This window comes from Prinia subflava, chromosome 13 (assembly GCF_021018805.1).
Source record: "Prinia subflava isolate CZ2003 ecotype Zambia chromosome 13, Cam_Psub_1.2, whole genome shotgun sequence".
Classification (NCBI taxonomy): Eukaryota; Metazoa; Chordata; class Aves; order Passeriformes; family Cisticolidae; genus Prinia; species Prinia subflava.
Window position 1 is genome coordinate 20,308,920 of NC_086259.1, and position 13,488 is coordinate 20,322,407.

General features: G+C 67.7%; 4 protein-coding genes across 4 annotated transcripts; 1 reads left to right on the forward strand and 3 right to left on the reverse strand.

Moving 5' to 3' along the window:
* Nucleotides 1-588: 588 nt before the first annotated feature.
* On the reverse strand, nucleotides 589-4,013 carry CHMP1A (charged multivesicular body protein 1A). The gene is made up of 7 exons (XM_063411028.1): nucleotides 3,870-4,013; nucleotides 3,678-3,697; nucleotides 3,076-3,153; nucleotides 2,697-2,843; nucleotides 2,384-2,512; nucleotides 2,099-2,286; nucleotides 589-1,970 (listed from the first exon to the last, which is right to left on the reverse strand). Exons 1-7 carry the CDS (start codon nucleotides 3,874-3,876, stop codon nucleotides 1,949-1,951), a joined length of 591 nt encoding a protein of 196 aa, XP_063267098.1. The 5' UTR covers nucleotides 3,877-4,013; the 3' UTR covers nucleotides 589-1,948.
* Nucleotides 4,014-4,148: 135 nt separating this feature from the next.
* CDK10 (cyclin dependent kinase 10) lies at nucleotides 4,149-7,313 on the forward strand. The gene is given in 13 exon segments (XM_063411027.1): nucleotides 4,149-4,309; nucleotides 4,421-4,493; nucleotides 4,922-4,993; nucleotides 5,084-5,186; nucleotides 5,285-5,366; nucleotides 5,652-5,719; nucleotides 5,908-5,960; nucleotides 6,041-6,110; nucleotides 6,190-6,249; nucleotides 6,336-6,492; nucleotides 6,495-6,679; nucleotides 6,779-6,831; nucleotides 6,912-7,313. Coding segments are annotated over 13 exon segments (1,197 nt in total). The 5' UTR covers nucleotides 4,149-4,186; the 3' UTR covers nucleotides 7,010-7,313.
* A 339-nt stretch (nucleotides 7,314-7,652) lies between these two features.
* SPATA2L (spermatogenesis associated 2 like) lies at nucleotides 7,653-8,866 on the reverse strand. Its single transcript, XM_063411087.1, has 2 exons — nucleotides 8,519-8,866; nucleotides 7,653-8,441 (listed from the first exon to the last, which is right to left on the reverse strand). The coding sequence occupies exons 1-2, from the start codon at nucleotides 8,864-8,866 to the stop codon at nucleotides 7,653-7,655; spliced, it is 1,137 nt and encodes a 378-aa protein (XP_063267157.1).
* Nucleotides 8,732-13,444, reverse strand: VPS9D1 (VPS9 domain containing 1). The gene is made up of 16 exons (XM_063411025.1): nucleotides 13,266-13,444; nucleotides 12,737-12,809; nucleotides 12,558-12,650; nucleotides 12,297-12,459; nucleotides 11,862-11,973; nucleotides 11,660-11,722; nucleotides 11,435-11,487; nucleotides 11,261-11,348; nucleotides 11,040-11,125; nucleotides 10,490-10,950; nucleotides 10,212-10,341; nucleotides 9,941-10,134; nucleotides 9,771-9,852; nucleotides 9,524-9,628; nucleotides 9,248-9,359; nucleotides 8,732-8,867 (listed from the first exon to the last, which is right to left on the reverse strand). Exons 1-15 carry the CDS (start codon nucleotides 13,380-13,382, stop codon nucleotides 9,284-9,286), a joined length of 1,896 nt encoding a protein of 631 aa, XP_063267095.1. The 5' UTR covers nucleotides 13,383-13,444; the 3' UTR covers nucleotides 8,732-8,867; nucleotides 9,248-9,283.
* Nucleotides 13,445-13,488: the final 44 nt, after the last annotated feature.

The window sequence follows — 13,488 nt, forward strand, 5'->3', positions numbered from 1 at the left end:
GGAGAACAGGCAGGAGAAGGAGAGCCATCTTCCTGTGGCATTCGGGACTTGGCTGAGGCACGGCGCCCGTGTGCCAGGCGGGCACGGGAAGGGATGAGCACAGCGAGGGATAGGTACGGCAGGGGAGGGGAACGGGCAGGGAAGGCTGCACCCTCACCCCGCAGCGCCGTCCCTGGCAGCGAGGCTGCTGCGGGCAGGGTGGCTGCGGTGCCAAGCCCAGCCTGTCCCCAGCAGGGCCGGGGAACGGAGCAGGGAGCGGGGCTGGCCCAGCGCTAACGGGGAAGGGAGCTGGGCTCCAGCTCTCGGAGCTCCTGCTCACTCTCGTCCCCCCCGTTCGGCCACATGAAGGGACAGGTCCTGCAGGAGCGGTGGCAGTGGGGGACAGGGATTGTCCTCGCCCTCCAGGACCCCCAGAGCGGGTACCCCGAGCCGCTTCCCGGCTCCCGGATGGGCACAGGAAGGACGAGCAGCCCCTTCCTCCTCAGCTCCAGGGCAGCCCCCGGCACCAGGTCCTGGCAGGGCAGGGGACACGAAGGGACAATGGGGACCGCAGACCTCCCTCTGCAGCCACACCCCCACCACACACTGCAGTGTTCAGAGATTGTTTATTTAAACCCACAGAAGGGCACAGACACAGTTTGGGGAAAAAGAAGGCAAATAAGACAAGCTTAAAAAAAACCCCACCAACGAAACCACACAGAGACAGCCCGGGGAGAGGGACGGGGGCAGGTCTGGAGTCCCCAGTGCCACCGTGCAGGGAGCCAGGCACAAACCTCCAGGGTCCCCCAGCTTCCCACCCGGCCCATCGGGAGGTGGCACAAGATGCAACGCTCTGCTGTAGACCACAGCTGCTTCCTCCTCCTCGGTGGTGAGGAAGGCCCTGTGTCACCAGCCACACGCTCCAAGGCCACTGAACTCAGGAAAAATAATCAACGCGGCGGGAAATGTTTGTGCCGGGAGGCGACCCCCGTGACACCGCCCAGAGGTGAAGGCTCCTCCCGGGAGAGCCAAAGGAAACAGCGCTTCCTTCCTGGAGAGCTTCCAGCAATCCTGCAGCTCCGGCGATGGCGCGGGAGGGGCACAAACAGCTCCAGCCCCAGGGGAAGGTGACAGGGGACAGGGACGAGCAGCGGGAGGGGACACGGAGAGCAGCCCCCGCCCCCAGCCCGGTGCCAGCAGCGAGGGGACAGAGGATATCCAGGGACGAGCTAGAGCTGCTCCCGGGATGGTTTTGCGTTCCCTGTCACACCCACCCAGCAGGGGGACATTTGGGGACGTGTCTGCAGCCGCCACAGCTGCTGCAGTCCGCTCCCAGTGCTGGACACGGGTCCTCACTGGTCCAAACTGGCAGTCAGGGCCGGGATAACCATTTCCAGCTGGCAGTGCCTCGGGAATGTGTGGATTGACATGAACAGGGCTGGGCAGGGGGTGTTCCAAAGGGCACTTCATGGTACGGGGCTGGGGGTGTCGGCCCCGCGGGACATGGAGCAGCAAAGGGCACAGGGACAGTGACAGCGGGGAGGGGACAGCCCGGTGTCACCGCCCCTTCCTGCAAGGCACCGACCTCCCCAGATCCACAGCCGAGCCCAGGGCCCTTCCCGCAGCTCCGCCGGACACCGGGAACCCCGCGGCTTCTCCTGCTCCTCCCAAACAGCTCCTGAGGAACTCCTCCCCCAGCTCAGCTCCGGGCAGGGACAGGGAACGACGGAGGAGCTGGGGAGCAGCATCCCGAGAGCAGCAAAACCCCCTTAGTGTTCGTCAGCAGCGGGACGTGGGGCTCTGCCAGGCACCACCAGCAGCGCCCCCACACGAAGCCCTCACAGTCCAGCAGGGGGAGCAGCCACATTCCCGCCTGTCACCCCCACAAGAGCCCGGGCAGGGGGGGCTGCGGGCTGCGGGAGGGGGTCCCGGCTCCTCCCGCTGCGCCGGGGCCGTCCCCAGGGAGAGCTCAGTTCCGCAGGGCAGCCAGCCTGGGGAGAGCAGGGAGGGGCCAGGTCAGGGCAGCAGCAACAGCAGCAGCAGCCGCCTCAGCAGCCTGCACGCCCAGGGAGCTCCACTGAGCCCCCCAGGAAGAGCCCAGGACTGGGAGAGAACCAACCTCCGGGACAGCTGATCCTCCTGGGATCGCACAGAGCTCTCCCCCACGGCCGAGGCCCCCTCGGGCAGCTGGCTGAGCTGGTCCATGATCTCCAGCCCGTTCTCCTCGGCGATCTGCACGATCAGGCTGTCCACCTGCTCCTGCGGCGTGCTCAGCGTGGTGGCCGAGCTCATGGAGTCCTCCATGACCTGGGACAGACACAGCCCTGCCACCCTGCCCGGCCAGAGACCCGGCAGGGATCCCCCTGTCACCCCAGCCCCTCTCTCCTGGACGCCTGGCACTCACCGACGTGTGAACATCCAAATTCTGCACCTGCTGCTCGAATTTATCCATCACTGCCGACACCTTCTGCAGGTCCATGGAGCTCAGGGCCTTGTCCAGGGCCTTGGTTACCTGTGCCATGTTTTTCGTCACCTGCAACGGGAGATTCCTTCAGAAACCCTCTGAGGGTTACAGGAGAACCCAAGCACCGTCCCAGGCAGGATGAACCTGTCTGAGGGGGTCTGGGGTCACTCTGGGAGCCCGTGGTGGTGGGAGGCGCTGAGAGGGGAAGCTCCAGGTGGGGCTGGAGCCGCCAGGCCCCGCTGCAGGCTCTTACCCCCTTCATGGTGACGGCTGTCTGCACCTTGGAGGCCACGGCGTCCACGCGCGAGGCCATGCGCAGCCAGTTGAGCCCCTCATTCTTCTTGCGGATGGCGTTCTCGGCGTACACCCGCGCACACTCCACGTTCTTCTGCTGCAGCGCCTGCCGGGGGGAGAGCCACGCTCAGGGACAGCCACGCTCAGGGACAGCCACGCTCAGGGAGCCCCCGGGCTGGGCTGGGCTGCAGGAGGGGCTCCCAGCAGGATCCAGCAGTGCTGGGTGTGCCCCACGCCCCTGTAGCTCCGGGCTCTGCCCCTTCCCCGCCCCCACATCCCCGGAGCAGGGAGCTGAAGCTGCCCCCAGCGCTGAGCACCGGCAGCAGGAGCCCACCCACCTTCTTGACCTTGGCTTGCTCGGCCTTGGAGTCCTTCTCGGCTTTCTTGGAGAGCTTCTCCAGCTGCTTCGCTGTGAACTGTGGGAGGGAGCGGGGCAGCACCGGATCAGGGCCAGGGCAGGGTCAGGCAATGCTCAGGGCCGGGAGGGACCTCACAGCCCTGCCCTGCCATGGCAGGGACACCTCCCACTGTCCCAGGCTGCTCCCAGCCCTGTCCAACCCGGCCTTGGGCACTGCCAGGGATCCAGGGGCAGCCACAGCTGCTCTGGGCACCTGTGCCAGGGCCTGCCCACCCTGCCAGGGAACAATTCCTGCCCAGTTTCCCATCTCACCCCACCTCTGGCACTGGGGAGCTGCTCCCCTTTGTACCACCATGCCAGTTCCCACCTGTCCCACCCCAGGCACCTCTCACTGGCCAGGCCTGCCCGGCCCCCTGCCCGCGGCACCCCCGGTGCCCCCCGCAGGCCGGGGCCTCCTCCTGTCACGGTCCCGCCGCAGCAGCCCCAATGAGGCCGGGCCAGCGGGCGGAACCGGCGCCGGGACTCCCCCGGGATCGCCGATACGGGACGGAAAGGAGGCGGAAGGGCCTCCGCTGCTCTCACCTTCAGCTGGAAGAGCGTGTCTGGAAAGGAAGGAGAGCACAGTTTGAGCGACACGACCGGCACCGGGATCGGGGACCCCGCCCACACGTCCCGGCCACCAGTCCCGACTACGACCCTCTACCCCCAGCCCCATCTCTCAAGACCCGCCCCAGCCCCACCGGGAGGCGCCGGTCCCGCCCAACCCCCCGGTACCGTCCATCCTGCCCGCCGCCGCTTCCGGGTTCCGCCGCCGCTTCCGGGTGTCGCCGACGCCACTTCCGGGGTGCGCGCGCTGAATCTCGCGAGAGCGACGCGGCCGGAGGGGGAGGTCACGTGAGCAGCGGGAACGTTTCGGGATCGGCGGAAAGGGGCGGGGCCACAGAACGAATCGGGGGCGGGGCTAGGGCGGGACAGGGTCGCTATTGGTCCCTTCTTAGCAACGGTTGCCAGAGGCTTAATGTGTGTGGGCGGGGCCTGCGGGGGGCTGGATAATATTACGCGTGCGCAGAGCAGAATTCGCCACTTCGGACATGGCAGCGGCGGAGGCGGGAGCGGCACAAGCGGGATCGGCACCGGCTGAGGCAGAGCTGGAGCCCCTGCGGCTGCGGCGACTGCGAGGCGAGGGCTTCTTCGAGGTTCCGGCAGCCGATCGGGTGAGTGCAGGGGGTCCCCGGGGGTGTGAGAGGGAGGGCCTGGGGCCGGCCGGGGGTCCCCGGTGAGGAACCCCCGAGCGGCACCGCCTAGACGCGTCTCTTTGGTTTCAGCTGGGACGGTGCCGCAGCGTGAAGGAGTTTGAGAAGCTGAACCGGATCGGAGAGGGCACGTACGGCATCGTGTGTGAGTGCGGGCACTGCTCCCGGGCGGGGGCGGTTCCCGGTGCGCTGACGCCATGCGGGACCGGGAAGGGGCCCCCGGGTTAATTCCGTTCCACTCCCTACCCTGGGTAGGGACACCTTCCACTGGCGTTACTCCGTCCAGCCCGGCCTTGGACACTTCCAGGGATGGGGCAGCCACAGCTTCTCTGGGTACCCTGTGCCAGGGCCTGCCCACCCTCACAGGGAAGAATTCCTTAGGGGTGTCCCATCTGTCCCTGCCCTCTGCCGGTGGAAAGCCATTGCCCCGTGTAGAATCCCAGCACGGTTTGGGTCGGGGGTGGTCTGAAGCTCACCCAGTTCCTCCCCCGCAGCTGGGCTGGGGGGGCCGAGGGAAGGTCGGGACAAACCCAGGTGTGTGTTTGGTGCTAACGTGTCTTGTGCTGCCCCCAGACCGTGCCCGGGACACGCTGACCGATGAGACAGTGGCCTTGAAGAAGGTGCGGATGGACAATGAGAAGGATGGTAATGGAGGAGAGGGGGGAACAGGGGCTGCTCTGTCCTGGCTGTGGCTGCAGGCCATTTCTGCAGCACGGCTGTTCCTCTCTCCCCCAGGAATGCCCATCAGCAGCCTGCGGGAGATCACCCTGCTCCTGCAGCTCCAGCACCCCAACATCGTGGAACTGAAGGAGGTGGTTGTGGGAAACCACCTGGAGAGGTGAGAGTCCCCTGTCTGTCCTCCCTCTGCCCTTCCAAGCCTTCCTTGGAGACAGACCTGTCCTGGGGGATGCTCTGACCTTTCCTTGTCTCCAACAGCATTTTCCTGGTGATGGGATACTGCGAGCAGGACCTGGCCAGTCTCCTGGAGAACATGCAGACGCCCTTCTCGGAGGCTCAGGTACAGGGTGGGGCAGGATTTGGGTTCAGCATCCCTGAGAGGGTGCTGCCATTCCTGCCAAAACTTGTGGGCACCATGAAGGGCTCCCTAGACCTTGGGCTGTGGGATTCCAGGGATTCTGATGGAGGCTGGGCTTTGCTGACTCTCAGTGAGAAAATGCCCACCCAGAACCCTCTGGGAGGACACAGGGATGGAGGGACTGCAGGGCACCCCCATGGGCTTGGCCTGTGGGGGTTTGTGCACTGCTGTTCCACAGAGCTCACAGCTCCTGTCCTCTGTCCCCAGGTGAAGTGCATCATCCTGCAGGTGCTCAAGGGCCTGCAGTACCTCCATGAGAACTACATCATCCACAGGTGGGAGCGGCAGGATGGAGCTGGGGGGACAAAGGGATGTCTGGGGACACCTCCCATGTCTTGGGATCAGGATGGGCTCCGAGTGGGGCCCATCATTGTGGGAGCACTGGCAGGGCAGGGAGGTCATGGAATGATGGGATTGCATTTTCCCTGTGGTCTGTCACCTCCAGCTGCTCTGTTTCCCACAGGGACCTGAAGGTCTCCAACCTGCTGATGACGGACAAAGGCTGTGTGAAGATAGGTAAGTCCTGGCACTTGCATCCAGCTGTGGCTGCTCTGCCCAGAGCTGAGCTCCCTCCAGACTGTAACTCTCTCTTGCAGCTGATTTCGGCCTGGCACGCACCTACGGGATGCCCCCTAAGCCCATGACCCCCAAAGTGGTGACTCTGTGGTGAGTGGCTGGTGCTGGGCTGGGTCCTGCCAGCGGGGCAGGCTCGTGCCAGCTCTGCCACTGAGTGTCCCCTGTGCAGGTACCGCGCCCCAGAGCTGCTGCTGGGGATGACGACGCAGACCACCAGCATTGACATGTGGTAAGAGCAGGGCTGAGGCTGCCTGGATGGGGCTGGGGGGCTGCAGACTGTGGGGGGATCACTGGAGAGGCTGCTGTGCTCCGCAGGGCTGCGGGATGCATCCTGGCTGAGCTGCTGGCACACAAACCGCTGCTGCCAGGCACCTCTGAGATCCACCAGATCGACCTCATCGTGCAGCTCCTGGGGACACCCAACGAGAACATATGGCCGGTGAGAGCTCCCTGCCCCTTTCCCCTGTCCTTTCTCCCTGGCTGCTCCCCTGGCCCTTCCTCACACTCCATTTCTTACAGGGGTTCTCCAAGCTGCCACTGGCCACCCAGTACACCCTGCGCAAACAGCCCTACAACAACCTGAAGCACAGGTTTCCCTGGCTCTCAGAGGCTGGGCTGCGACTGCTCAACTTCCTCTTCATGTACGACCCCAAGAAAAGGTAAGAGCCAGGCAGGATGTGGGGTGGGTAGGGCAGGGAACCTGCCCCACACTGTCCCCCATGCTGGGCAGTCCCTGCCACTTGCCCTTGTCCCCACAGGGCCACAGCCAAGGACTGCCTGGAGAGTTCCTACTTCAAGGAGAAGCCCTTGCGTAAGTACTCCCCGTGCTGGGGCAGGGCAGGACTGGGAGGCTTTGGGCCCTGCTGACTGCTCTCTCTGTGTGCCCCACAGCCTGTGAGCCAGAGCTGATGCCCACCTTTCCCCACCACCGGAACAAGCGGGCAGCCAGCACGGCGATGGAGAGCCAGGCCAAGCGCAGCAAGCCCTGAGCTGTCCCTGACAACAGGCATGATGTGTCCTGGCTGAGGTGGATCCCCTCAGCCCCACAGTCCCAGTGCCACGGGCTCCAGCCGTTCCCGGGACGGCTCCCGAATCCATCTCCCCGTGCGGGATGGGGCAGGCTCCAGGCTGGGGCTGGGCGAGCGTGGCCCCAGGGTCAGGAGAGGTGGGGCTCGAGGATGCCCAGGCTTGGCAGGGTCAGTCCTGTCCTGTGGAGGTCCTGGTTTGTGCTGTCTGTGAGGGGGGAACCCTGATTTTGCCATCAATAAAAGCATCTGGCAGTGACAACATAGAGAGGGAATGACTCAATTCTTTTGTGCCAGCAGGAGGGAGAAGCTGTGGCTCTGCTCTCCTTTCTATGTGTCACCCTGGGGACAAGGATACCCCCATGACACCCCAGGTTCTGCCCCCCTTTAAGTGGATCCCTACCCCTGAACCAGGTGTCTTGGTCCCCCTCACCAGGACAGAGCACCCCATGCTGAGGCAGCCACTTTACTGATGCACTGAATAATTTACAGCAGCAGTGCCGGGACTGGAGCAGAGCCCAGGCACCGCTGTCTCGGGGGCTGACGAGTCCAGGTCCCTGTGCCAAGCAGGGGCCGTGCCCATCCCCTCCTGGCAGCAGCAGCCGTGTCAGGAGCGGGGTGCAGAGCCCTCGGCCAGCAGCATGTCCAGCTCTGTGCGCTGCAGCCAGAGCCGCTGCTGCCGCTCCCCGCGCAGCTCCTGCCCGCGGTGCCGGCTGCGGCAGGCGTGTCCCACGGCGCAGCCGCCAGCGTGCAGCTGCCGGCAGGTGCTGCAGCAGTACGAGGGCAGCATGCCCCGGCGCAGGCACAGGTGCAGCTGGTAGCACGGCAGCTCTGGCGTCTCCTGGAGACTTCTGCTGGTGCCCAGCAGCTCCTGCTCCGGGAAAAGGTGAGAGGAGGTGTCCAGATCAGCGCTGCCCACAGGCTCTGGCCCAAGCGTGCCATCGCAGCGTCCCCAGCCCCTCGTGGGCACATCCTGAGGGTCCCTCCACAGCGCTGGGGGGGCTGTGTCCTTTCCCCCCGTGTCCTCAGGGCTGTCTGGCATCTCACGGTAGAGATCCACGCCCTCGCCGCAGTCGGCAGCCGCCCTGTGCTGCGTCCCCAGGTCCTGCAGCATCTCCAGACCCCCCTTGGTGCCCCCGGCCCGATGCCGCGCCGCCAGCAGCTCCTGGGCGCGGGGCCGCCGCAGCCGCAGCGCCAGCTCTGCCAGGATCTCGCACTCCAGGCGGCAGGCGAGGAAGCCGACAGCGGCGGCGATCAGCGCGGGCCCCGGGGGCAGCCGCGCCACAGCCAGGCGGTGCCGGTCCTGCCGCTCGTAGCCCAGGCGGCCCAAACTCCGCACCAGGTCGGCTTCGGGGAGCGCGGGGCGCAGCAGGTGCACGTAGGCGCCGGAGAAGGTCTGCAAGGAGAGCGGGGAGCGTGGCTGGAGGTGTCTGGGTACCCCCACAACATCCCCATACCGCCTCAAGGCCTCACCTGGATGGTGCCGAACTCCCGGCGCCACGGGAAGAGGTAGAGGTTGATGGCCGCCAGCTCCAGCAGTCGGAAGGCACTGGCCAGGCCCCGCAGCGCCAGCCCGGGGTCGGGGTGGTCCTGCAGCCCCCGGGCCAGCAGTGCCAGGGCATCGTCCTGCAGGGCCTCCAGCAGCGCCGGCTCCTGCTGCAGCCGCTGCCGCAGCCGCTCCGCCACGGCGGGGCCGGGGCAGGTCCCAGCGGGGTCGAACTCCCGCTCCAGCGAGCGGCGGTACTCCTGGCAGAATTCCTGCCGGAATTCCTGCCCGTAGTCCTGCCGGTGCTCCTGCCGCAGCGCCGAGCCTGCACACATCCTGCGGGTACAGCAGCGTGAGACCCCACCCGGGACCCCGGGACCCCTCAGACCCACAACCTTGGCAGATCCCCCGCCCAAGCCTCAGCTCCGGAACTGCGCTCCCCCGAGGCCTCCCCGGCACCTCCCTGATCCCTTCCCCCCGGTGTCACTCCCCTGGCCTGGTTACCCCGCTTTCCCCCAGGACATCTCCCGGTGTTCCCACCTGAGCCCGGTTCCGCCCCGGTCCCGGTTCCCCCCCCACCTGCCGGTCCCGGCCGCTCGCGCTCCCCTCCCGGCCCGGAACGCACGTGCCGCCCGTGGCCCCGCCCCGGGGCGGGGCTGAGCCCGCGCGACAGCGCCCCCTGCAGGGCGGGAGGACCGCGGAGGGGGCGTCAGCACCTGCCCGGGGTGTGGGGGTCCCGCGCCGCCCCCTCCTCACTGCAGCGACTCCACGTAGGACAGGGCGCTCTGCAGGGACGTCAGGCAGTACCCTTCCTCCCCGATCAGGTACCTGTGCCACAGCCGTCACACTGTCACCAACGGGGCACCCCCACGGCCACCACCCCTCAGCCCTGCCGCTATTCCAGCCCCTCCCGCCCCGACTGCCCCGTCCCAGGAGGGTGACGGTGCCCTGAGCCCAGGGCGCCCTGCACGGCCCAGCACCCCGGCACGTACCCCTCATGGATGAACTCCTCCAGGGCAGCACACTCGGAGAGCAGCTGGGGCAGCCCCGTCTGCAGCACCACGTAGGACAGGATGGGCAGCAGGTCGTCTGCCCCGCTGCGACAACGGGGCCATCAGCCATGGTGGGCACAGGGACTGGTGCGCCAACACCGCGCCGGCCACAGGAGCCCCCAGCCCCACACGCCCCTCACTCCCCATCCCGCTCTGTGTGGCCGAGGGATGTTGTTCCTGTACTCACATGGCGGCCGTGGCGAGGCTCCGGGCGTCCCGGGTGCCGCAATACTCCTCAGCACACTCGCAGATGCCACGCAGGGCTCGCACTGCGGCACAGGGCGGGCGTCAGGGTCACCGCCACCGCTGGGCCCCGCCACGGCTGGGCCCCCGCGCCGCGTCCCCCCTGCCGCTCACCGATGCACTCCAGCTTCCTGCGGGGACAGGTCTCCAGCGGGATGAGGCGCAGGTCCTGCACGGCGGAGGCGTACGCGGGGCGGCCGGGGCCGGGCGGGAAGAGGCGTGAGGCCAGCCCCATGTCGGCGGCGCTGGCGTGACGGTGCCGCTCCATGCTCCGTGCCAGGGCCGCCTCGCGGGGCTGCTGCACGGTCCTGTGGGCACAGAGGTGACGGGGGGGTGCCAGGAAGGGGTCAGTGGGTCTCGGACCCTCCAAAGCGGGTCACAGTACCTGTAGAGGGCCAGGAGCGGGGCCCAGAGCGGGGGGAAGAAAGCCTCCTCCAGGCAGGCCAGGCACTGGTCCTTGCCGGCGGCAGTGCCGAGCCCCTCGAAGGCCAGCAGAGTCAGAGCCAGGAGCCTGTCTGGGAAGGGCAAGTCACGCAGCACGCTGGGACCCCCTGGGCTCCCCACACTGGGACCCCCTCATTCTGCCCACCCTGTGCCCCGAGTCTACACGGGGTGCAGGAGAGAGCCCCCTGCCCGCTCCCCGCTCTCTCGTCTGTCCCTCACCGATGGCGTTGTGGATGTCCCTCACGACGCCCTTCAGCAGCTCCGGCAGCGCCGTGTTCTGCTCGGAGCTGGCCGGGGCCTCTGCGGGGGTCCAAGCCTCGGGGGACGCCAGGAACCGCTCCAGGTCCTCGAAGGAGCTTTCCCGGGGGGTCTCGGGGGGCTTGGCGGGCCCCGGGGCGCCGCTGTCGGCGAGGGGGGTGCTGGACTGGCTGTGCCGCAGCGCGGCCGGGCCGTGCTCGGGCACCGAGAACATGCAGTGCAGGCTGCGGGACGCTCGGAGCCGGCGGCCCCCGGGCTCGGCGGGCAGTGAGGAGCCCCCCGCGTCCAGCGACAGGAAGGAGAGACCCGACGGGGAGGTGGGGGAGGCGTCGGCGGGGCCGCGGCTGACGGCGGGGTAGAGCCGGGCGTACACTGCGCACTGCAGCCGCCGCAGCAGCTGCGTGATGGGGTGCTCGGGGCAGCTGTGGGCAGAGGGATGGGGTGGGCGGGGGGCACTGGCAGCAGCTGCAGCCCCCTCGCTCTGGCAGGGCTGTGCCCGCCCCAGCAGTACCTCAGGAGGCAGGAGAAGAGCCCTGACACCACTGAGAGATCCGCCGGGCTCCGCTTCAGTTGAGCCTTCCACTGCCTTGGCCAGTCCTGGGGAGTGTCCAGGGCTGGTCATGGGGACGGTGCAGCACCCTGCCCCATGGCACAGACTGCTTTCCCATGGCACAGCCTCCTGCCCCATGGCACAGCCTCCAGCCCTGTCAGCAGACCCTGGCACACACTCACATGGTCCTGCTCGTACTCAAGGATGGCAGCGTAGAGCGCTCGCTGCTCCTGCTCCTCGGGGGTGAGGGCCACACTGCTGGAGAACCTCCTGGGGACACCCCAAGCCAGTGTTGGCCACACTCTCTGCTGGGTATCCCCACAGCTCAGGGTCCCTTCGGTGACATCCCCACTCACCGGTTGGCCGCCTCCTGCAGCCGCAGCCGCCGCTCTTCCATCTTGCGCTGCAGCTGGGCCAGGCACGGTTAAGGGTCCAGAGCCACCACTGCGCTCACCCGCTGCCCTTCGCCCTCCTCCATCCCCCAGCTAGGACACCAAAGGCCTGCGTGGGTCAGTGACACCCAGGACAGGGCACTGGCTCTGCAGGAGCCGGCTCTTGGAGCAATCCCCTGGGAAGGATACAGTCTCCTCTCGGGCCTTGGCGATCACCAGGTTCTCCATCATCTGCCGCTGCAGGGACAGCGTCTGCGTAGCAGGAGGGGAGTTGGGAACATCCACCCACACCCCACGGCCACCAGTGGGGAGCGGGGGTCCCCCAGGGACCCTCTCCCAGCCTGGCTGCCGGTTCCATCTGGTCCCAGCTCCTCCCCAGCTCCCCACTTGCCAGGGATGTCTTCTGCACAGCCTGGCTTGGGTTCAGCCGTGCCACTCGCGCCTCGTAGGCTGCCTTCAGCTTCTGGTTCTGCAGGGAGGCTTCCTCCAGTGGGGTCAGCTCCCTGTATGAACAGTCTCAGCACTCGCCACAGGGCACAGGACATGTGCCAGGACCACATCCTGCTCCTTGACCCACCAGCGGCCATGGGAGCAGGATGCTCCCATGCCAGTGCTTGTGGCGCAGTCCTTGCTTGACCCCATGTCCCAAACCCCTCGTGTTTGAATCCCTCATGTCCTACCCGCTGTGTTTGAGCCTCCCACGTCCCAGGTGCTGTATCCCCGTCCACATCAGCCCCCCATGCTCCAGCACTCCCTGTCTCAGCCCCTCATCCCAGTCTCCGTGACCCAGTCCTGTGTCCAACCCCCACGTGCAAGCCCCCCGTACTTCCGTGTGCTGTGTGCCTCAGCGATCTGCAGCTTCTGGAAGATCTCGGGGGGCAGGAATGGCGAGAGCTTCCCCCCCTCATCCGAGCAGACCCGGCGGTGCCTGGGGAGGGGCGCAGGGCCCCCGCCCCGCTCCTGTGCAGCCGGTTTCACCTGGGCTTTCCCTGGGGAGGGAGCAGGACAGGTCAGCTGTGCCTCACCACCAGCCCGGCCCTGCGGGGGCACCCAGCTCCCCAAAACGGGACCCCCACCCCTCACTCACCCAGCGCCGCTGCGATGGATTTGACCCTCTCCAGGCACTGCTCCGCCAGCTTCAGCAGTTTTGGGGTGTCGGGGGTGACCCCCTCGCTGTTCTCTGTGGGGAGGGTGTGTTGAGGTCACTGCAGGACTTCCAGCGACCTCCTTGGTTCTGCGGGGGGGGGACAAGGGGTCCTGCCTTACCTGTGCCTGCCGCCTCCTCCTGCAGAGCCTGGGCGATGAGGGTGATGCTCTTCAGGTACTCCACGTAGGCCTCCTGCCAAAGTGGGGGCTGAGCAGGGACCCCGCGGGTGGGGGAGCTCGGGAACCCCCATGGCCTCGGGGGATCGCAGCTCCGGGTCCGAACGGGAAGCGGGGGGAACCCAGGGGTGCTGGGTCAGACCGGAGATGCAGCTCCGGGAGTGGGGCGTGAGTCTGGGGATGCGGAGGGAGCCCCGGGATGCAGGGCGAGCCCGGGGATGCAGGATGAGACCAGGGATGCTGCCCCGCAGCTGGGGGTGAGGCCGTGGGAGGAAGCCGAGGGATGCGGGGGAAGCTCAGGGATGCAAGAGAAGCCGGGGGATGCGGGGTGAGCCCAGGGATACAGGAGAATTCCGGGGACGCAGTCCCGGGGATGGAGGTTGAGCCCAGGGATGCGGGGGGAGCCCCGGGGGTGCAGTCCCGGGGATGCGGCTGAGCCCGGGGGTCCCTCCCCGGCCGTCCCCGCGCTCACCCTGGTCCGGCCGGCGCTGTCCATGCCCAGGGCGCCGCTCGCCGCCCTCATGGCTCCCTGCAGCCCGCGGCCCCCCCGGCCCGGCGCGGGCCCCTCGCCGCCCCCCGGCGCGGCCATGGCCGCGGGGCCGCCCGGAACGGCGCGCTGGGGCCGCGGGCCCGCCCGGAGCGCGGCGGGACGGACCGGGCGCGGCGGGTCCCCCCGGCCGGCGGGGGCGCTGCGG

What these genes read in the sequence shown, in the direction of transcription:
- CHMP1A (XM_063411028.1), bottom strand. An exon ending in ACACGCTCTTCCAGCTGAAG is followed by an intron (nt 3,154 to 3,677) that starts GTGAGAGCAGCG and finishes TCCCTCCCACAG; the next exon opens with TTCACAGCGAAGCAGCTGGA. An exon ending in AGCAAGCCAAGGTCAAGAAG is followed by an intron (nt 2,844 to 3,075) that starts GTGGGTGGGCTC and finishes TCCCCCCGGCAG; the next exon opens with GCGCTGCAGCAGAAGAACGT.
- SPATA2L (XM_063411087.1), bottom strand. Translation starts at nt 8,866, where the DNA reads ATGTGTGCAGGCTCGGCGCTGCGGCAGGAGCACCGGCAGGACTACGGG. An exon ending in GGGAGTTCGGCACCATCCAG is followed by an intron (nt 8,442 to 8,518) that starts GTGAGGCCTTGA and finishes CTCTCCTTGCAG; the next exon opens with ACCTTCTCCGGCGCCTACGT.
- VPS9D1 (XM_063411025.1), bottom strand. Translation starts at nt 13,382, where the DNA reads ATGGCCGCGCCGGGGGGCGGCGAGGGGCCCGCGCCGGGCCGGGGGGGC. An exon ending in ATCCATCGCAGCGGCGCTGG is followed by an intron (nt 12,460 to 12,557) that starts GTGAGTGAGGGG and finishes CTCCCTCCCCAG; the next exon opens with GGAAAGCCCAGGTGAAACCG. An exon ending in CTCTTCTCCTGCCTCCTGAG is followed by an intron (nt 10,951 to 11,039) that starts GTACTGCTGGGG and finishes CTCTGCCCACAG; the next exon opens with CTGCCCCGAGCACCCCATCA.